The sequence below is a fragment of the Amphiprion ocellaris genome, chromosome 11, assembly GCF_022539595.1.
Source record: "Amphiprion ocellaris isolate individual 3 ecotype Okinawa chromosome 11, ASM2253959v1, whole genome shotgun sequence".
Classification (NCBI taxonomy): Eukaryota; Metazoa; Chordata; class Actinopteri; family Pomacentridae; genus Amphiprion; species Amphiprion ocellaris.
This window is the reverse complement of record NC_072776.1, coordinates 7,074,932-7,097,848: the sequence shown is the minus strand read 5'-3', so window position 1 is coordinate 7,097,848 and position 22,917 is coordinate 7,074,932. Positions and strand designations below refer to the sequence as shown.

The window sequence follows — 22,917 nt, the reverse complement described above, 5'->3', positions numbered from 1 at the left end:
TCTAACAAGTCGACTCTGATGTTGAGGCCACTTAAGACTGAGAGGGAGAGAACAAAAGAGCCAGGAGGGAGAGCTGGGTGTTATGTGAAGTGAAAGGACTAGCACAAGCTTAGTTTAATTTATGACTTTCATAAGAGATTTTGGGACAGTGTGTGCAGTGTGTCTAATGGGGTTTTTGACATGGTACATAAGTTCTTATTTCTTTTCAATGTGAAGCATGACCTGTTGTCTTACTTCAGTTTGGAGCGGAGAATTACTCTTTTCCTCTGTAAAACATGTTTTACAACCATTGAAAAGCCCTAATTACTCAATCATCAGTAGGGTGGCTACTTCCCTCAGAGCACTTATGAGTTCAGGCGTCATCTCACCGGGGTGTGGCTCATATCATTTACATTTCATTAAAGCATGCTGTGAGACATCATTGATTTCTGTAGTAAACCAGGAGTTTCCATGATGCAAGCTCATGGGTGGGGGGGAGCGGTAGACGTGTCACCCATCAGGAGCTGTCAGGAGCTGTCAGAAGACAGGATCCAGACCCTTGGCCATGAGAGGCCAGGCCAGCCAGCTGTCACCTCGCTGACACTGGCTGAGACCATCCATCTGGCTGAGAGAGGCCCACCATGGGTGGAGAGAAGCTCGCCAGATCCCAGACGACATGCACATGAACGCAGGAATGTGCACAGACATGCAGACGTGCTTCATGTACACATTGGACGCAGGAACAAACATTTATGCACATACAATGACATACATGCAGTCCTACGCATGCACGCACATATGAACTCGTACAACGCGGCATGCCAGGGCTATTTTGAGTAATCACCAGCACAATCTGTGGTGCTGTCCACATGAATCATTCCCTCACAGACAGATCCAGGAAACAGAAGTGACACGCTGCCATCACGCCGAACAGACACAAATAAACAATTATAACATTTGGCTGTAATGCTCGCTTTCAAATACAGTAACACTCTGTCTCTCAGAGTGAGCTTTAACAGCAGGAGTTTTTTTTTTTTTTTTCCGTACACCTATGCATCATTATGGAGTACATAAAAAGTACTCTGCTGGCAGTAACACTTGAATGAGTGGCAAGCTCCTTCTAGTCCAAATTTAGACACGCCACAGTAGTACATCTATCTCTCCTTGTTAGGTTTAGCCGGAATTTTTACTGCAGAGATTTTCATGTAAAGTTAAACAACATCGCAGCACATCAGCGGAGCATGGAACGCATCTACCCTGGCACATTTAAATAAGAGGGGTCATTGAAGTTGCCAGACATATGGAGAGCATTTAGAGATATTCAGACTCCACAGCGACCACAACAGAGATGCACAGTGTTGTACATCTTGTTTTGGTCACATCTCGTTTTCATAAAAATCCTAAATACCACAATTGTCTGCATTATTCATATTATTCATTTATTAACAATATTATTTCACTGAAGAATTAAATTCAGCATCTCTCAATATATTCTCATTTTGATTGAAATGAGAATATGACTGTGCTTATAAGGAAGCAAAGTTTTCAAAGTTTAAATGTCACTGACCTCCAAGTCAAACCTTTAGTTTCTGTCTGCTTCGCTTTAAAATTCTTGATTCTCCTCTGATTGTGAATTTAGATGCAGAAGAGGTTTGGATTCTTAACCATCACGCAATGCCATCAGGGAGGCGTCTGATTGGCCCCAAAATTCAATCTGCAGCATGATAATGATCCCAAACATGCAGTCAGAGTCATAAATAACCATCATCACTGACAAGAAGAACAAGGAGTCCTGCATGTGATGGCATGAACTCCGCAGAGCCGTGATCTCAACATCACTGAGTCAGGCTGGGATTACACAAAGAGAGAGGAGCAAGTGAGGCAACATAAATCCACAGAAGAACTGACACGAGTTCTCAGAGATGCTTGGAACAAGTTACCTGCCAAGTACCTTGGAAAAAATGCGTGCAAGTGCATCTTGGAGAGACGGTGGTGATTTAAAGACAAAGGGCATTCGAACCAGCTATGGATTTGATTTAATTACAGCACTTGTATAAAGAAAACCAATGAATCAAAACTATTCAGGGCATTATTGTTTTTAAAAAGCCTCCTCACTTTTCTTTTTGTGCCAAAAACTTCTGCACAGTATAAAAGCAGCGGTTATGTTTAAAGGCGTCTGAATTTATCTCAGAATTTATTTAACAATAGCTGCGAACAATGGGATGAATACCACAGGGGGCAGAAATTCACCTACCATCTCTTTCCTATGAGGAAATAATAGTATCAAGCAACAAATGTGCCACCAGATTGGGAATAATTGCCTCAGACTGTAGCCTCACCACATTTTCTTCTTATCATTAACACAGGTTGTTAACAGAGGACCGCTGTAAATGTGGGATGTTTTTCTCATCATGACTTCTTATGACACTTAAAATCTGAGAGGTGAGCCATGGGGAAACGTGACTGAAAACATGAATCATACTCAAAAAAGGCAAAGGCCAAAAGGGGATGAGAGCAGGAGGCTGAAATCAATGATAATGTGATCTGATGACATAGCGGAGCGAACTGTTCCCCTCTGGTGGTCTCTGCCTCGACCAACTCAGAGCTGAAGACAGTGAATTTTGTTTGGCTCGACTTTAATCTTCCCATCAGACAATACGAGTCAGGCGGCACGCTGCAAGTGTTTTTCATTTTGCCACAAGAGAATTGTGTCAGGTTTTGCAAGTGCACGAGCACAGACACATCAGCGTGGCACACTGACAGGCAGCTTGTTCAAATAAAGAACCGACAAAAGCTCCGAGCTCAGCGACTTGACTGCTGAGAAAAGGTTTTACAGAAGTACAGGCACATGACAATAGAAAACTAAACAAAGTGATTCCCTTTGCAGGTTCCCACAACCTGCCTGTCCGCTGAAAGGACAAATGTCTGATCGTTGAAAGGGGCTCTGCTTACTTTTTGCATTCCCAAAATTATTTAAAAATAGGTACAGAGTAGCAAAGACTGTGTTTCCTACGCAAAGTCAAGAATGTTGAACAACTTGGGTGGGGCTTATCTTTGACAAATGGCATCATATGGTGCTGGTTGTTTGAAGCCAAAGTGTGTGAAACCAGATGATGAGTGGTGCTCATTACAAGGGAATACAGTTTATAAATCAAAGTGCAAATGTGTCATCCATCTGTTTTTTTTCCTCCTTCAAGACATGTCCGTGTTCTGCAGGAGTTTGATCAATTTGAAATGCTACCATGCATACCATTACAATGATGCGCAGTTGTTTCGCAGGTGTAATGTTTCCCACTTTCACCACCACAAATTTGCATTTTACTGAACGATGGGAAAGTGATTTGTTCAAAAGAAGGGAAAAAAAAGTGCAGCTGCATTTTTGTGCAGTTGTACTTTCATTCAGCAGTTGCCAGAATCTCAAATAATGTAAATGCCAACATGCTGGTGGCACTACAGGAAAAGTAAGTGGGGTTACTAAAGTCATTAGTATTCTGGGGGACCACCACTGACATCTCTACGAAAACATTCATTGCAGTTGCTACAGTCAAACTAATGTTTTCTAATGGTTGACAAAAGGGACTGTGATTATTTTACACTACAGCCGGCTCTGTTTAATGCTCAGCTGTGTGCACAAACTGTTTAGACAAAATGTCAGGTTACTGAGTTCACACTGCAAAGATGAAAGCAGCCTCCGAAGCAAAATGCTCAAGAGAAACCATAAAGAAAACATGCAAATAATCCAATATTTACTTATTGACTTCACTATTGATGTTTGAGAGGGAGATGATTGCCGTGATGTGTGACAGAGAAAGTGTGCAGGCACAAATATGTGACCTGAGCTTCAAACCACCAGCCAGGCCACAGAGAGAGAGAGAATCTGAGGCTCTCTAATTAGCTCTAAGCTGTCCTGATGCGAAGGAATCCACCGTCAGACTCACGCAAACATGGCTGCCACTGTGCACACCTCCGTCTCAGCCTGGAGGTTTAATAACCAGTGTTTTTATTGTGGTCACCAAATATGAAGTTGGCAGCAGCGGCGTGTTTGATAGACACAGTGTTGTTCAGACACAACCAAACAGCAGATAACATCCTCAAATTAAGTTCCCTATTAGAGGTGCAATGACAACATTGTGACTGATGGTCTGATCTGACTCCTTTCCGCCACACAGGGAGACATCATTAAGACTAAAAAAAAAAATTTTAAAAATGCTGAGATATATTTATTGTTGCTTGGATTTTTCCTGATTACTGAGATCATTTTTGGTTCAGGGAAGACAATCTTCAGCCTTTCTCTCCTTTTATCTGTCCCATTTGTAGCACTTAAAGGTATAAAAGTAGCATACTAATGAGCGTTTCCACTGTGTTGGTTACCGCCGTGGGTATAATAATCGTTTTGTCTTGGGCTTGCTTGAATTTTACATGATGACCAAATGTTAGGAGAAAAATAAAACCATAGAGGCTGAGTCGGGCCCAAGTATAGCCATAAACATCATCACCCAATAGGGGAAACCTTGTTTAATAAAGTATAATAATAGCAATGACAAACAATGCTCCGCCATTAATCCCTGTAAAATGGAAGCAGTTTCCAAAGCCAAATCAAGCCCTAACAGACAGCTTTTATAGAAATAGGAAAGAAAGGGATATTATTTCATTATTATGTCTTAACAATTTAGCCACATCATTACAGCGGTGCCCAGGTTACACTGTCACAGTAAAGAACAGCCTCACAAAGAGCCAAGAACTTTTATTGAGCAGATATTAATTGATTTGTCCTGACCTTCCCAGACCTGGCCTCCCTGGGCTCGGCTTCCTCAGCGGAGCAGTGCCAAGGCTCTGTCCAAACTCTGCATAAAAATAAATGAGAAGCTATGGGGCTAGTCTCTAAAGCCAAAGGATATTGTTCGATTTCACGTCAGCCCTCCAGGAGGCAATTTAAACAACCCAGCATGCTAATCAACCTGGTATAAAAGGCACTACTGGAGGGTAGCCCATTCTTCTTTTTCCCCGCTCTCTCCTATTGCAACAAGGCCAAAGGGACATAAACAATCTGAGGGGAAAGTGTAATAGGGCCAGTATCTGAAGGAATACTACTCTCCAGTGTAATGTAACTATGTGATGTTGCAAAGGAAACAACGGTTCTTGCATGAAAGGGCATGCCCTGGCCGGTTGTACAGCATGGGCTGGCATGCCATTGTTGTTTTTCAGAATCCAGGGAAACCTCAAAATGCCCTTCTGCTGTAACAACTCTCTGAGAGGCAATGCTTCTATAAAAAAAATATGTTAGCATGGAAAAACAAAGCACAACTCCACTGGAAGACTCTGAATAATAATCTGAACCAGTGGAGGAACACTGAGACCCTCGGCTGAAGAGGCAGCGCCCCGCTCCCCACAAATAATTCAATACTCTAATATACCCCTGGTATTTGTTGTGGCCACAGAAATACGATAGTGTTCATTCTCTGCTTGTGCCCTGAACCCACAGGTCAGGTGGTAGCAGATCACAGACTTCTCTGTGACTCAGAGGTTAAACTAATCATGAATGACTTTCTCACATGGCCCAACCAGCGCCCTGAGAAATCTACACCGGCTTGTGGATGAACCTGCTTTTCATGCATTTACATCACTGAGCAGCTCCTGAGGCACTGGCTCCATAATCAACTCACCTTTAGGTATGCAGACCTATAGAACAGTCATTCATTTTAATAAATGGCATGTAACTGACAATTTAGTCGACACATTTCATGTAGGACCACAGACAATCTCTCTGAACATTTCATATAATATCCTTGAGCATTACTCAGACCCACATCTTCCTTTTTGTTGCACCTATTCAACATTTCATCAACAAGCCGTCACGATCTCAAGGCACTATTAAAACCGTAACACTTGTTTTGCAAAGCCGCACGTCATTAGTGTTTTTCTCCTGCTTGTTTGTGTAGCCTGCCTTTATAGAACTCAGTGTCCTTCAACCATCTCACAACTGAGGTCTTATAAAAACTAATTTCTCACTTCCAAGCTTAAAAATCTCCCAGTGAATAGAAGGAAAGGCTGATAAACACTGCCCCCTATTGATACGAAAATAGTCTTACAGTTTTTTTTTTTTTAAATCAACTGATGCAGTGTCAGTGCTTTTTTTCCCTCAGATATATATGTAGGTTACAGATTTGCAGTCTTAAGCTATAAAACACTACACCACTTTATCAGCTTATTTTTCTTATTATTTTCATACTAGTATACAACATTTAATTTCCCCTACATAACAGCCTTATATAAATAAATCTTTTCATTTTCTGGCTCTGTTCTATTTACTATTCTGCTTTCAAATGAATATAAAAGCAAATTCAGTAACCTTTAATAAATAAAAATACTACATTTTACTGGTACAACATATATATTTAACCATCTCTTCCTTCTAACATATTTAATATAGAAAGACTACAAACTGAGGTACCTGGGGAACCCAAGCATGAACCCAAGAGACAAAATTTAATTTATTTCTGCTCACATTATTAATACCATTTGAAAAAAGATCATTTTAGGAAATTTATTTGGAAAATACGTGGAGAAAAACTCATTTATTACAAATTTATCCCAAGTATGTTCAACCTTACTATTGATAAAGCTCATTTATCATCCTGTGTTTCATCATCATTTTGTTTCCAGTAATTTCAAATACATAATATTTGTATTATATTTATGAGTATCAACATTTCAGCCGTGGTAAATGTGACCAATCTCGATCTGTTTGCCACTGTTGCCTAAAAAAAAGACAAACAACTCTAATGTTCTCCAAAATGGTATCATATAGATTTTTTTGAAGGAAAAAACATCTCGGAGCTGTGAAAAATAGAACAAGCCTCCTCTTATTTTTCTCCTTCCTTTTATCCCATCCTACTCCAGTTCTACCAGTACACAAAATGACACAAAAACGAATCCAAATATAACAAACTTGAAATAAATAGCATGTCTATGAGGGATAATGTTTATTTTTCAGTTATAAAGAAATGTGGAGATTCATGTTTGCACTCTTCTCAAGTTTTGCCATGCTCCATTTATATCAAGATAACAGATTAAACACTAAAAGCACCTCTCAGCATGCCACCAACATAACAAACTACAGTACAGGAGCCGAAATCCCTATAAAGAATCGCCACCCTTTGTCTGAGTTCCAGCAAAAAATGAACATTTTGACCTCAAAAGACAGAATTTATGAGCGCTCGACACTGGATTTCTTCCAGGTAAATTTATCCCTGATTGCAAGAGACTTACATATTTCCTTATCAAGAGGTGGTGTCAAGGAATTTAAGTTTGTCTGGATGGAGAGGACTCAGAGCTTGTTGGGTACAAACAGAGGAGGTAAAATCACAAAAGTAGAGTACATGCTAGCACAGGAACCATGTATGTTGGTTTGATGATACTTAAATCACCATTCAGAGCTGGTTGAAGGGTTCAGTTAAACACTAGACTTGATGTTTTATGATGCGAGAGGTTCTGTTGTAGCTCGTTTACAGAGGAACCTGAAGACAAGCAGAGATGAAGGACATGACGTGGATTTATGTCGTATTTACCTTCTTGGCTGAAGCAGCATGGAGCCTGGATCCAGGTTTGAACATTTAAATATTTTTGCTCGCTTGTTATTTTATGATTTAATCCTTTTTAGGCTTTGATATGAGACACTTTCTTAACCCTTTGTTGCACAACGTGGGTCAAAAGATACCCGTATTTCATTGAATATGGGTCACTTTTGACCCATGCTATGTAGAGCCACAAAACCTCTAGGAATACTATGATCTTGTAAGGAAAGTCTCCATAACTAAATTCTGAGCAAAATTGTGTCTAGCAAGGATTTAATGGTGTCACTTCTAGACTTTACAAATGTGTTTTTTTTTAACTATGTATGTAAATATCATGTGTGTTGTATTGTCAGATAAGGGAAGCCATTATAGCAGGGATCACCAACCTTTTTGAACCTGAGAGCAACTTCAAGGGTAATGAGCTGTACGAAGGGCACCTTGTTTGATACAAACTTCCTCAATAGCAAACTTGCGCCATCATCTTTAAACAATAATAATAATAATCAAAATAATATGTAAAAAGACTGTCTGATCACATTTATGTTAATTATTCCTTACAATAATTATTCACGACGATTTCCACAACAATGACGGTAGGAAACACACACACACACACACACACACACACATATATATGTGGAAATCTGTTCCAATATTTAAAAGTCAGAGGTATCCCATCTCTGAAACTTTTGTAAATATCTTTCTTGGCAGTTTTGTATGAATCAGCACATTTGCAGCATTTTGTTCCAAATCACACCAATTACATTTCTGTGCAAATTATCACTTCTAACATTTTTAGGAAATCATTAAATGTCATCAAGTCATGCTTCATTTGTACAAACTACTACCTTTGTAACATTTTTGAACAATTCATGAACTCTGTCCCATGTTTGTACAAATGATCAGTTATGTAAGAAAAAAAATCTACTTTTTCACATTTTGAAATGAATCCTATCACATTAGTACTAATCACCAGCATTTTTCACCAGCATTGCAACATTTTTAACAAATCGTGACAACAAATCATTACTTGTTTACTTGTTACTTTCATTACTTGTTTACTTTCATTACTTGTACAACATGTTACCTCTTTCTTTGTCTGTTAATGTGTGTTAGTGGGAAGCCTGGCATTGCAGAGTTTATCATGTCTTACCTTTACCTTGCAGCTCACAGTTCAGATGGTTCCGTTTCCCAGTGATGTCTGTTAAAAATGCAAAGGCAAGAATCCACTCAGTGTCCTCAAGCAGCAAGGTGTCTTCCCCTTTGGATTGCATGAACTCTTTGATTTCGGCCAACAGTGACAAAAAAAACAAAACAAAAAAAAAAAACAAAAACAAAAAAAAGAAAACGCTGCAAAACTGTTCCCCTGCTGATCCATGGGGTTTCTGTGTGTAGTAACAGGTCACCATGTTCAGCTGACAGCTCCTCCAGCAGCACCTTCAATGTCCTGGTTGTTTGGCTTTGGAGCCATTTATGATCTTCATGACACGAGTCATCACATGATCAAATCCGGCCACTTTTGTACATACATATGGCCTGCTGGTGAATGATGCAGTGGTAATGTAGGAATGTTGGGAAGTCTGGATCACCTCTGCATCGTACAATGAAGCCTGCATGCCGACCCGTCATGGAGGAGCCCCATCCGTCGTCATTAAAACAAGCTTTTCTAATGGTGCATTTTTCTCCATGAAGAAACTTTTCGTCGCGTAGTAGATGTCAAAGCTGCCTTTAGGTCCCGGGCTTTTCCTTTCCGTAGTGCGCATACAGTCTATGTGCGCTAGCAGGTGGCTAGTTAGCATGGAAGCTATGTAGCGGCTAAAGTAGAGTCTCTCCACATTGTGCAACAGTCGCCCAGCAAATAGGACACATACATTTATCTTTCACTGTCGTGAAAAAGAACTCTTCCTCCCAGTCATGGTGAAAATACTGTTTTCTCTTTCACTTCTCTGTCATATTTTGGGGGTAAAAACCACGTCTAGCTTCCCAAAGTGTCTGCGCCCGGACGCTGCAGCAGCATGACGTGGTGGTTGGACATGCGCAGTGAACTTTGACTCGGATAAAGTCAAAGTTCATTTACACCGAAGACACACATATATATATATATATATATATATATATATATATATATATATATATATTTTTTTTTTTTTTTTTTTTTTTTTAAATTATCATAAATATTGTAATTTGAAATCTGCATTAATGTAAGTATTTTTGATTTAAAAAGAACAGCAACTATAATTTTTTATAAGGAATTTCATGATGACTAGTGTTATTTTTAGAACATGTGTTGTGGGCAACTCACATGGTCTCTTGGGGGCGCACGCGGGCACCGTGTTGGCTACCCCTGCATTATAGCATAGTCGATTGCTGTGTAATCCGTGACAAACCGGTGCTGTTTGGACACGTAACGTGGTTAGCCACAGTGAGATTTATGTAGAACCGTTGTGATGTGACTCACAGTGTGACAGTCTGTGGAAAGAACAAACATGAAGGTGGGTCAGAGAAGGAGCCGACAAGGGGAAAGGTTGCCTCTTACCACAAGACTGTTGCCACACATTTTTAGAAGGAACAGGCACCACGCTGTCACTTGTTTCTGCAGTGGAAATCATGATTTCAGGTCAGGGCAGCGCTATGATGCAGTTTGAAAATGGTTACATTTGTATTTTTTTCAACTCATGATGCACTATTTTAGTCATATATTCAACACTAGGATATAAACATATAATCTGACAGTCATAGAAACATTAAATTGTGAAATTTTGCATTGTATTTCTGACTTAATTTAAAGAACAATACAGCACAAAAGGAGAAGAAACTGCAGTGAGTTTACACTTACTTTACTGATCAGTAAAAATTTGTACAAAACGATTAGAAAAACACAGCGAGATAAAAACAACTAACAATCAGATTTTGTAGCTGCAGCTTAGTGTATGGTAATGTCAATTAATTACAGAATAATTTACCCTGAGTTCACATCAATTTCACTTATTGTCCCAGCAATGTAAAAAAAAAAAAAAAAAACATGTAGCAAAAACAAGCTAAAATTAAACAAGGAAAATTGTCATTTTTCATGTCATTATACAATCACAGACATGGCTCAAGACAAATATACTTTTGTTATGAATTCAAAAGAATAAACTGAAGTTCTTGCAAATATTAGTCTGAGTAGGGAAAACAGCATTTTTAAATCTAGAAACAAGCTTATTACTGTTATATTGTAGTGTCTCTTTTTGGGCTGAAGGCCACAATGTAAGTATTAATTAGACATTCCTGATCCAGAGCTTCTTGATTTATAAAGCACGTCATGTCATCACAAGTGGATGCTTTTGCCACCTGTTATTACTGGTTGTAAGGAGACCTTTAATGTTACACTGGACACAGTCTACTGTGATTTAATGTCATTGTCGCAGAGCAAAGATTTGTTTGTCTTTGGATAGTTTCAAACTAAAACTATTCTCCATATTGTGTTTCACTTTGCGCCTTTGTGCTGATCTCATCCCTTCGCTTTCTGCTGTGTTCTATTTACAATGTCACTCTAATTATCTGCTTCTTTCTTGTATTTTCTCTTTTCAGTGTATGAGGGCCTATTCAAAAGTTTTCTTCTGCCCTTCTTTAACCTCACTGAAGCTCTTATTGTCAACTTTTTCTTCTTGTGAGCCACACTGGACTTCATTTTAAGCTTCCCCTTTGCCTGCCTCTTCCATGCTGCTGTCTGACCCACTGTTCTGCCTGGTCTTGTCCTGTTCAGTGACAGGAGAGGTGCTGGTGTTACTGCTGTCTGGTTTTGGTGTTATGGGGCTCTGAGGCTCTGGAGGAAGTGTCTTGTCCTGATCTATTTTTTCTCGCTCATTCGCACTGTCTGAATCATGCTTATCTTCAGAACTGTCGCTTTCATGCTGGTGGTCTTCTCCTTGGCGTGTTTCTTTTTGCTGTGAAGTTTATTCATCTGTTGCTTCTGGACCTTTCTCTTCAGAAACAGTGGAATTCTCTTTTACATCACTGTGATTGTTGGATTCATTTTCTTCCTTTGAATTTAGTAAGTCAGATCCATCTTGACTTAAATCTGTGGTTCCTCCAGTGACTTGATCAGAGCTGGCATCTTTCTCCTGCTTACCAGCACCATCCTGAGGTGCTATGTTTAGAGAATCTTGAGTCAGAGGTGAAACTGGTCGGCCAACAGGAAGAGAGGTATCATCGCCACCATCTTCCTCTTGCTTAACTGAAAGTAAACAGAGTATAATTAAATCAGTATATAAAAAAGTGCATCAGTTTGCTAAGGACTTGAAAAAGGGTTAAAAGCTTCAGAGGGATGTTTGGTTCAACATGAATCAGTCTGACAAAATGGAACTTTAAAATTGGGCAAAGCCAAAAAGTAATTTCCAGAGAAAGCAATGGATCGCTTAAAATAAACAAAGATAACCAAATTTCGTCCTCCTCCAGCTTTTAATGTGTGCTCATATAAATACAGTTAGACAGCCAAAACTGTCGATCCTAATGAGTGACCACTGGCTGAGGTTCATGTTTATTCTTCTATGAAGAAATAAAAGAGGAAATACTAAAATGTTGTGAATAAACCATCAGTAATGAACCTGCGGCTGCACTCTTCATCCTGTGGATCAGATATTGTTAATGATACTTAAGGTGCCGAGTTTTATATAAACAAACAGTCTCACATCTAAACCTATTCTGAATCAAGCTCAAATAGTGAATTTTACAAACCTGGCTGTTTAGAAGCAGCGGGTGGCTGCAGATCAGACTCTGCATTCTCACTTTTGTCTTCCGACACAACATTTGGCTTCTCAGAGTCTGAAGGATCACAATCTTTATTCTCTGTAGATTCTTTGGGCGACTCGACATCAGGGTCTCCTTTGTCGCTTTCAGCAGAATCCTGAGGGTGAGCTGGTATCTGTTTGCTCTCCTCTAAAAATACCACACACACACACACAAAAAGGATTATTGAAGAGACTAAACCATACAGAGAATATCTTGGGAGTTGTGAATGAAACCATCGAGTCATTTGCATTAACAAGCAGCACGGAAAAGTTGATTGACAGAAATGTAATCAATCACTTCATTAAAAGTTGATTGACAGAAATGTAATCAATCACTTCATTAAAAGTTGATTGACAGAAATGTAATCAATCACTTCATTTGATTAATATTTTCAATCACTCACAAAGCAAAAACAAACACTTCCAGCTTCTCACATAGGATTTGCTGCTTTTTGTTTGTACTTGTTTTGTTTTTTATAGAACTGTTCATTGAAGTGTGGAAAAGAAGCAGTTTGAAGATGCCAATTTAGGTTTTGTGTTTCATAATTTTTGACATTGTATAGATAAAATTAACCATTTAAAAAATTACTATTCTGAACACAAGAATTTCTTGTGAGCTAAGAATCTGTTTTACCCTCCAAAAATAGAAATAAATCAATTTGCTGCAGCTGACATTTAGTTATTATCAAAAAGCTCATTAGTCAAACTGTTTGAGGGTGATTGTCAATTATCGGTCTATTTCATTGCTGTGATCAGTTATCTATTGTGGGAAACAAAAATTACCTTTCACTTTCTGATTTTCATTGTGTGGCTCAAATATATTTCTCAGTGCTTGGAAGTTTACTGTGAGGAGTGAAACACAACCAGAGAAACTAATTTGTAGCAGCTTTTATACCATGCATCAATGATTATAAATAACATTTTTAGTAATGTAACATTTACTTGGTTGCTCAGTTGGTGAATCTACGTTAAAAAATAAATAAATAAAAGATTAAATGAGTAATGTTTCCCAATACTGAAATTATAAGCCTGGACATATATGTGACCCTCAAAAGGCAAAGAGAGAAAAAAACAGTTAATGTTTTATGGGAACAACAACAACAATAGTACAAATCACAATAATAATAATAATAATAATAATAATAATAATAATAATAATAATAATAATAATAATAATAATAATGATAATAATAATAATAATAATAATAATAATAATAATAATAATAATAATAATAATAATAATAATAATAATAATATAGAAGCCAATTATTTCCATTTGAAGATCTTTTTTTCTCCACTAACTGTCAGGGTTTCTGACAGACTATCTTTAACAACACTAACAGCAGCAAAATGATAATGAAAATGTTTTTGGTCCTTTACTGTCATTTTTTAAATTTTTTTTTATTTTACCTAATGACTTCTGGTTTAAGTCTTCAGATTTTTTCCCTTCTTCTGGTTCTGATGAGTTGCCTTCATTCTTTTCTGTATTGTCTTGGTCCTGCTGATCGGAGACTGTTTGATCCTCATGTTCACCAGAACCATCCTGAGGTGACTGGTTCTGAGAGTTTTCTGTCTCAGGTAAATGTAGCTGGGCAGCATGAGGAGGGACACCATTTGCAGAAGGAGACTTTGCTTCCTCATTTGCCTCTTCCTCGGCCTCTGAAACAGTCAGTAAAAGTGCAAAAACTAATTAGTATAAAAAGTGCAGCGGTTTGCTAATGATTTGTGAAAGGGTTAAATAGTCCAGGCGGTCTGGGTTTGAACATAAACCAGTCTTACTGCATGGAAAATTAAAAATGAGCAAAGCCAAGAAGCTCTTTACTAAGTGAGCAAGGAACTGAATTAAAATAACCAATACATGAAACTGAATTTAGCCCCTCCTCCGGCTTGTAACAAAACTAAGAAGTATTATCATCATTCTTTAAGGGCGGCCACTGTGAGCCAGGAAATACTGAAATATCATGAATGAACAGTCAATACCATATTGTCATTGCTGCAGTATCATATCACATACTAAAAAGGATGCATGATCTGGTCCAGCAGTGCCGTACTCTGGCCACAGAGTTCCTAAACAATCTCACAGCTGCCAACCCAACATTGGCACTGTATTTTAGCATTTCATATTCAGATCTGATTTTCTCTTGCTAACTAATTTCCACTGCAAAATCCAAATCTAGCTCAAAAAGTGAATTCTACAAACCTGTCTGTTCAGAAGCAGTGGGTCGCTGCAGATTAGACTTTCTGTTCTCACTTTCATCACCCAACACATCGTTTGACTTCTCAGAGTCTGAGGGATCACGCTCTTCCTCTGGAAGTTCTTTGGCCGAATGGACATCAGGGTCTTCTTTGTTGTTTTCAGCAGAATCCAGAGGGTGAGCTGGTATCTGTTTGTTCTCTAAAACTGCCACACACACACACACAAAAATGATTATTTAAGAGATTAAACCATACAGAGAATATCTTGGGAGTTGTGAATTAAACAATCGAGTCATTTACATTAACAAGCACCACGGAAAAATCTGGTTACGGAATTACTTGATTGACAGAAATGTAATCATTCACTTCATTTGATTAAATCCATTTGAAGATCTTTCTTTTCCACTAACTTTTCTTGTACTCTGGCCACACACTAACTCTGAAAGTGAGGTGCCCCACAGTTCAGGACATAATCATTTTACATCAGGTTTACACGCTATTCCCTCTCTTTTCATTCCTCCCTCCTTCAGGGAAAATTCTATACATGTTCAGCATACATCATCGAAAAGCACAACTATAAAAAAGGAACACAACCATTTCTGTACTGGCAATTCAAATTCTTATTTTGGTAGATTAGTTTGTCCATGTCATCTGAACACTGTATTTTAGCATTTCATATTCAGATCTGTCTTTCTCTTGCTGACTAATTTCCAGTGCAAAACCCAAATCTAGCTCAAAAAGTGAATTGTACAAACCTGGCTGTTCAGAAGCAGTGGCTGGCTGCAGATCAGACCTTTTGTTCTCACTTTCGTCGCCCGACACATAGTTTGACTTCTTAGAGTCTAAAGGACCACGCTCTTCTTCTGGAAGTTCTGTGGACGAATGGGCAAGAGTGTCTCCTTTGTTGTTTTCAGCAGAATCCACAGGGCGAGGTGACGCAGCTCGTATCTGTTTCTTTTCTAAACCTGCCACACACAAAACGAATTCCTTAAGACACTAAACCATATGGAGAATATTTCAGGAGTTGTGAATGAATGAAAATCACTTAATTTGATGAATAGTTTCAATCATGCACAAAGTAAAAATGAACACTTGGCTCCAGTCTCTCACATGCAACTGTTTGGAAATTGAGGATGTACACTTGGGCCTCCAGTGATTTTTTTTTTTTTTTTTTGTCATTTTAGATATAAAACTATCAACACATAAAAAGATGATTAGTCTTGAAAATAATCATTACTTGCCACCGCTAAATAAGCTGAGACTCTGCTGTACTTTCCCAATAATACTGAGGCAGCTGACATTTAATTCCCCAAATAGCTTGTTGTCCAAAGCATTTAAGGGTGATTGTCAATCATCAATATATTTCTTTGCTGTGATCAGTTATCTATAGTAAGAAAAAAAAATTACCTGCCGCTTTCTTTTTGCCGCTCTTTCGTTCAAATTTCTCTACACGTTTTTTGACAGATTCTGTAGGGAGTGACTCACAACGGTAAAAATCAATCTGTATCCCTTTTTACACTATGCATCAAGAATAATTTGAATAACATTTTTGTTACATAACCTTTTTACTGGCATCTCATGGAAATTTAAATAATTTTCTAGTTCAGTTCACAATAGTTTCAGTTTGGGATTTCTGAAATTCCCTGGAATAATGTCAAATATGTCCCTCTGTTCTGTACTGTGTACATATTATCCACAAAAATAAAGAGAGAAAATTCCACATATAGTATCATATTTAATCATTTCCGTAAAAAAAAAAAAAAAATCCACTAACTGCTAGAATAGACTTTTTAAAATTAATAACTGCATAAAAAACAATCAGAAAGACAATAACTACCTGTATTGCAAATTGAAAGTTATTAAACATGCTTTTTTGCTATTGATCTGCATTAAACTCAGGTTTGCTACTGTTGTAGGCATTTTACTGCTACAGTAAAAAGTTCTGATAAATCTTCCTATAGCTTAAAGCTGTTGCATAAAACACCCTTAATCCGCAGCCTTTACCTTGTCTGTACTCCTGGTCTGAGTCTTCTGTGTCGTCGTTCTGAGGGTTAATCTCACGTTGGGTCAAAAAGCGAAGTGGCTGTTTAGAAGCTAATGTGGATACTCTGTGAATAAGACCTCTACGTTCATCATCATCCTGAGCTGCCTCGTTTCCTGACCCTGAAACAGATTGAAATAAAAACTAGAATATAACTTAAACTTAAATATTAAAAAAAGAAAGACACCTTAGACAAGAGAAATGTTGGCTGATGTAACATCTAATTAAAACAGTCCAATAAACGGAAATGAGCAACAGTAATAACAATTTGACAAACCTTTAAACAACACCCAAATATTTCCTTCAAGTGTTATTTGCATTTACTACTTTTCTCTACCCTCAATAGAACTGAAACAATCTGTTAATTGTTTAAGACATTTAGAGAGGAAAAATAAAACACTGACAGATTCCATCTTTTCAACTGTGTAAATTTCTTGTGTCAAATAACACATTTTAAATATACAGTACTAACAAATTGCTGTAAACAATTTCAATGAGTTATAGTTTGTAGGTGTTGGTCTGGTTATTACACATGTCAGAAACATTTGTTTTCTGCAGCTGTCCTGTATATCTGAGACAGACCACTGAAAGAATACAGCATCATACCTTTCATTTTACCAGGAGGTTTTTCCACATCATGCCCCCTTTCCTTTGCAAAGCATGCTGGAATTAAAAAAATAGAAGGAGAAAAAAGCAGTGTGAAGATTAGAGTCAATAATTCCAGTAGCTTGTTCAATAATGCTGCACTTGATAGCTTTCTGCACAAACTGCAGATAGTTACGGCATAGTTTTTTCACCCTAAATAACAAAGAACCAGCTGGTAGCTGTCTAAAGAGCTTTGATGTATGTACATCAGTGAATATATATCCTGTGTGTGCCTCAAAAAGGAAAACGTTAAGATCCATTTCTCTGAAAGAAGTGTCATTTCTTGTTGTAACTGTACCTTTCTGCTTGAGTTTGCACAACACAACACCAAGAATGATAAGAACTAAGGCAATAATGGCAACACTAATTCCGGCAGTCAGTCCAGCAGAACCTCCTTCTGCAGAGAAACACAAAAATCAAAATACAGCAACTTCTGTAGCAGCCACACATCTGAAATACTCAAACATTATAACTGAGGACACTTCAGTCTATATTTTTCAACATGAATTCTGCAATTACTCTTGATAATACAACCAAGGTGCAATATATCACTTTTCTAAAAGTAAAAACATGATAAATTTCATTTGAAATTATTTATTCAATTATTATTAGTAATTAAGCAACAGAGATGTATTCATTTGTCTGTTGCAGTTGTAGTTTCAGTAATGTTACAAGAAAAACCTCAGCGTGTTTGGATCAAAGCCACTGTGGCACATTCAGTTTGACAGTTAGTGCAGCAATGCAGGCATTTTCTTAATTAGACTCATGGCCTTTGGTGGGTAACACCAACAAATATTCAAAGTTTAAAAAATAGCTTCTAAATGCACATTTGCTTGAAATGTCATAATCCATGAAATAAATTCTAAATACACAGTAGAGCTGATGCAGTAGGTAAAATCTTACCAGGGTAGCAGTCCTTTGCAGTGAATGTAGTCGATTCTTTAGTCAGTGGGTTGCTCACAGTGCAGTCGTATACTTTATCATCATGCTCATCCCCTAGAGGTATTATTAACTTTTCGCCAAGCTGCAGGGTTCCCTGTGAGCTCCACTCAAACTTCGTTAAGGACGGAGACAGCCTGGCTTCTGCAGAGCACTTCAGTGTGGCCTGGTTTCCAGATTTGATGGAGCTGTTGCCATTGTTCATCTCGCAGGATATGGTAGGCTTGGCTACTCTGTCTATACGGAACACACAAATATAACCAAATATATGACCAAAAATAATAAATTCTCACCTTATCTAACATGGATTTGGGTATATTATATGATAATTAACATGGTTTAGGGCATTTTAGTTCAGGGGCCACATTCAGCCCAATTTGATCTCAAGCAGGCCAAACCAGTAAAATCACAGCATAGTAACTGATAACTCCAAATTTTTCCTTTTATTTTAGTGCAAATAAGTACATTCTGACAATGTTCACATTTAATTAAATATCTTTTTACAAAACATTATGAACAACCTGAAATTTCCTCAGCAAAATAAGTGAAATTTCAACAATATTAAGCCTCAGTTCATCATCTGTGTATCACAGCGCATCTACAAAGGCACAAAACATTTAGTCTGGATCTGAACAATCTAGTATTTTACAACTTGTCAAGATCTAGAAATTATTTTAAATTCCTATTAATCTATAACCCTAACCTATAAATGCTATTTTCTTTGGAAGGGCAAAGTGTCTCTGATATCATCATCAGCAAATGGCTGACATATTAAGACATAAACTAGTTTTGAGATAATGATCGACTGTTGGGAGTGGCAGGAGAAATACTACAGTCTTTTATCATCCTACATTTAAGTACTTACACAGCAGAGTAAAAAACCTATTGAGGTAATACAGTCCAGTGATCCCCAACCTATGAGTTAAATATAAAATTATTAAGCTCTCAGATAAGCTGAGGGAATGAAAAAGCACAACATTTACCTCGGAAACTAAATGAAGCATAATTAGTGAGTAGAGTAGTTGTACTCATTACCTCATAGTTTGAAGTTTTACTTTTTACAAGCGAGTCTCACTTTTTAAAAAAAAAAAAAAAATTACCAGAAAAAACAACTCCTCAAAGTGAAAAAAAACCCTACAAAGAACTAGTAATCCATCATGTGCATTCACAAACTCACTACCCATTGTGTGAAGAGTAAATGTAGAATAAATGTTGGCATCTTAGCAACAGATCAGCATCGACTTTGCAGAAATATCTTTAACAGCCTTGCACATCTGACTGCTGCAGTTTCCTCCCATTCTTTCTTGCTTGAGGTCATAATTTGCCAGATATTCTGAATCAGTTACTTCTGACAAGTCTTCAGCAGGTTTCCTCCAGAGTTACCTGCCTTTATTTTCCGTTTACCTTTAGAAACCTTCCAAGGCCGGCTCTATGCTTCATGTTAAGCGTTTCTGCTGCTCTGTGGTGTTTGGTTTGGCTGATACAACAAACAGCATTTCATCTGATATTCAGAAAGCTTGGGTTTTTTTTGTCTTCTCAGAACATAAGACCTCCATTTATTTGTTTCACAGTCTCGAGCCTCCTGGCAAACACTAGCATGTGATCGTTTTAGCGGTAAACTCTTTGACACTTTATGGTAATGCTTTAACTCGAAAAGCAACTGTTTGTTGTATGCACAAGGTCTCCTGTTGCAGGCGGTGAGCTTTGACTATAAAGAGGCAGATTTCTGTTGAGCGGTGTCAAAAAACATTAAATAACTTTTGCAATGGAAAGCTGTAACACAAAAAAAATCATGAAAAGATCCAACACTTGGCAGTTGTAGCGGCACAGTCTACTACAGAACTAGTCTATTTTTTCTGTTTTTCTATCAATGCATGAGTTGTAGAGCTGCTGTTGCAACACGTACATTTTAAAGTGCAGATAGCAATGCTGACTATTAAAAAAGTTATTTTAAAAATGAACTTACCTATGACCTCCAATGTAAAGGATGCACGTTTCAACTCTTTTTTTGTGTACGCTTCCAGTACATACACTCCGCTGTCTTCATATCTGAGGTCTGAGATGCTGAGCTCTGCAGAGAGCCAGTCTAGAGTGATCCTGTTGTCAAATGTGCCGTAGACATGCTGCTCGTTACCGTTGAATTCTACCACTTTGTCTCCTTTATGTTTCCACAGAATGTCATCTGGGGAAACCGTGATTCCAAATGGGTCCAAGCTGACTGTCTGCCCCAGCAGTGCATATTTTGGAGCCTGTTCAGCAACTAGACACGAAAAAAAACAACAAAGAGGTAAAGAAACACACAAAATAACAATGTAAAAATCTTAGTATGTTGTAGAGAACCGTAGGGTGTGGTGACCGTTCTATATCTAGGCCTCAGTAATACACAGAACACAGAGGTGCCAGTTAAAAAAGTACAATCTGATATAAACCAGTGCAAATATATTGAAATAAATCCTATCTGAGTGATGCTGATTGCATTGAATCAAATAAATCTATGATCATTTTTGAGACTGTAATAGGTTATGGTGGTAAACTCAGCTCTGGGCTGCAATATAAAGAGGCCTCAGCATCCACAAAGTGTTAATGGAGGCTGGCAAAAAAGAACAGAACTTACTGACTTCCTTTTTCTTTAGCTTTCAAATGAAAAAGGAAAGAAAAACAACAATGGAGTATAAATCTTCACTCTGACTGAATGAGGTACTATGTCTAAATCTCCCTCCCCGTACTGAACAGAGGTTTCAAAAAAATTGCAGTTATTTGCAAATAAAATTGTACTGCCTGTCAGAAGAATGGAAATTAGATATTTATCCCAAAATTATGTCAGCCCTACAAGCCGCCAATGAATAATCTACCTGTAAAAAAGACCTCCACAACATGTGGGCATCTTGATGTCAATAAAGCAAACTCAATCTGGTGATGAAGACCATTTATTTCCAACGAAAACTCAAGAAAAAGCAACATTTTCTCTTAAACTTTACACTATAATATACCCCCCCCCCAGTCCAGTTGTTATTACCAGTTGAAACAGCTTTTAAAGACCAGTTTAGCTCACATAATGCAGTTTTCCGTTTGCCAAAAAGTAACTGCTGCCTCTAAATTGTGACTAAAATGTTATTAATGCAACAAAATGTTTTGATTTCATTCATGATGGTCATATTTGAATGATTACTGATGAAAACCCATCTGTTAATCCTGGTTCATACAGTCTTAAGAAGGATATTAAATATACCAAACACAACAAATACAGACAGTACTGTAAGTCTGGCTATAATGTAGCATGAACATTCTAACCTGCCTAGATTAAAAGATTAGATGTTTGGTCTAAAAAAAAATGGTGAAAAAAATTGTTTATTTCAAGTCCTCAGACTGATCAATTATCAAAATAGTAAGCGATTAATTCAGTAATTGACGATTAATCGGTTGATTCTTGCAGCTCTTACACAATTTTAGATTCAGTGACCGATTAGGTCATAAACTGCAAAGATAAATATTCTTTTACAATAAACACTATAGTTTTAGGCACACACAACTTTGTAATGACAACAAACTATTAATGATAAATAACGTCCCGGAAACATTAGCACGGTTTGACTGTTCTGACCAGATTAAAGCAGGTGTAGACTAATAGAAACTGGGCGTTCATCGTTTTGTTTTTTCCGCACACCTGTCCAGACCTGCGGAGAAACCTGACCCTCTGCTCTGTAGTTTCGTGTCCGAACAAAAACACCGGATTTAAAAACAGAGAAACTTACCTAGACAGGAGGTGAAGATACAGAAAACCAGGTAAAATGGGCGAATCATTTCCAAAAAAAAATAAAAATAAGCAGATAAATCAAAGATACAGCCGCGGCCTCGGGCCTCCTTTTACTTTCACTTTATTTCACAGGTGCGGCAGGTAAAAAAAAGTTTACTGACGTCATTACAGACCGAGTTGAAAAGGAAGTTTGGCTATTTTTCCTTCGAACAAGTCTGAACTGGTTAAACTTTTCATAGTACCTGCGGTAGAAACCCAGGAGCAGCTCAGGTATACGGAGACACGGCAGACAAGCGTAAGTATTTTTCAAAATGGCCAGGATTTCAGGAGTTACCTGGGGTGACTTCTTCGTGATTTATTAGTAAACAGCGAATTGCCGCCACCTACTGGCGAGGAGTGAGTACTACACTGCCTGTTTTGCCAAAAAATAATGGCAATGAAATGACAAAGAAATGGGTTTGTATAAGATAGAGAAATATAATTACTATTCATAGTTTGCATTTCAAGAATATAAAGCAAAACTAATATATAATGTAAAATATACTGTCAATTATTATAAAAGATTTATAAACTAGTTATCTAAGCACTTTGTATTTATTTATTTATTATGCTGCTAAGACTGACCATTTCGTTCCAAGATTACTATTCTGTATTATAGCTTATTATAATATCAAGCTTTATTTTTCTGCATTAGTTGTTTTGTTTCTGTCTCATATTTCTAACAGTGTATAAAATCATGCTCTACTGTCGCTTCCTCCCCTCAGTATTTACATGTACCTGTGTGCTTTTCTATTTCGAACAGTGCACTGTTTAATCCAGTGTGTCCAAATCTCTGTCTTAATATTACTATCTTGTCTCTACTGTTCCTTCCTGCATACCTCATTTCTCCCACTTTGCATTCTGTAGTGCCACCATCCATCTTTTCCTCTCTTCCTCTCATTGCTTTTTGCCACTTTCCCTTCAGTCTCTGCTTGATGGCGCTTCTGATTTCTGTCCCGCTGGTGTTAACTTTCAAGT

At 37.7% G+C, this 22,917-nt stretch overlaps 1 protein-coding gene across 4 annotated transcripts; it reads right to left on the bottom strand.

Moving 5' to 3' along the window:
• Positions 1–10,374: 10,374 nt before the first annotated feature.
• Positions 10,375–22,215, bottom strand: cd58 (CD58 molecule). Of its 4 annotated transcripts, none has more exons than XM_035943570.2 (13): positions 21,899–22,215; positions 20,113–20,406; positions 18,111–18,383; positions 17,506–17,604; positions 17,169–17,225; positions 16,526–16,684; positions 15,929–15,988; positions 15,277–15,486; positions 14,526–14,726; positions 13,736–13,984; positions 13,109–13,177; positions 12,273–12,473; positions 10,375–11,772 (listed from the first exon to the last, which is right to left on the bottom strand). In XM_035943570.2, exons 1-13 carry the CDS (start codon positions 21,945–21,947, stop codon positions 11,492–11,494), a joined length of 2,202 nt encoding a protein of 733 aa, XP_035799463.2. In that variant the 5' UTR covers positions 21,948–22,215; the 3' UTR covers positions 10,375–11,491. The 4 variants fall into 4 exon arrangements, with proteins under 4 accessions (XP_035799463.2, XP_035799465.2, XP_035799467.2 ...); XM_035943572.2 differs by having other exon boundaries at positions 13,109–13,168; XM_035943574.2 differs by lacking the exon at positions 13,109–13,177.
• Positions 22,216–22,917: the final 702 nt, after the last annotated feature.

What these genes read in the sequence shown, in the direction of transcription:
- cd58 (XM_035943570.2), bottom strand. Translation starts at nt 21,947, where the DNA reads ATGATTCGCCCATTTTACCTGGTTTTCTGTATCTTCACCTCCTGTCTA. An exon ending in TGCAAAGGACTGCTACCCTG is followed by an intron (nt 17,605 to 18,110) that starts GTAAGATTTTAC and finishes GTTTCTCTGCAG; the next exon opens with AAGGAGGTTCTGCTGGACTG. An exon ending in CACTGCTTCTGAACAGACAG is followed by an intron (nt 13,985 to 14,525) that starts GTTTGTAGAATT and finishes TGACTGTTTCAG; the next exon opens with AGGCCGAGGAAGAGGCAAAT.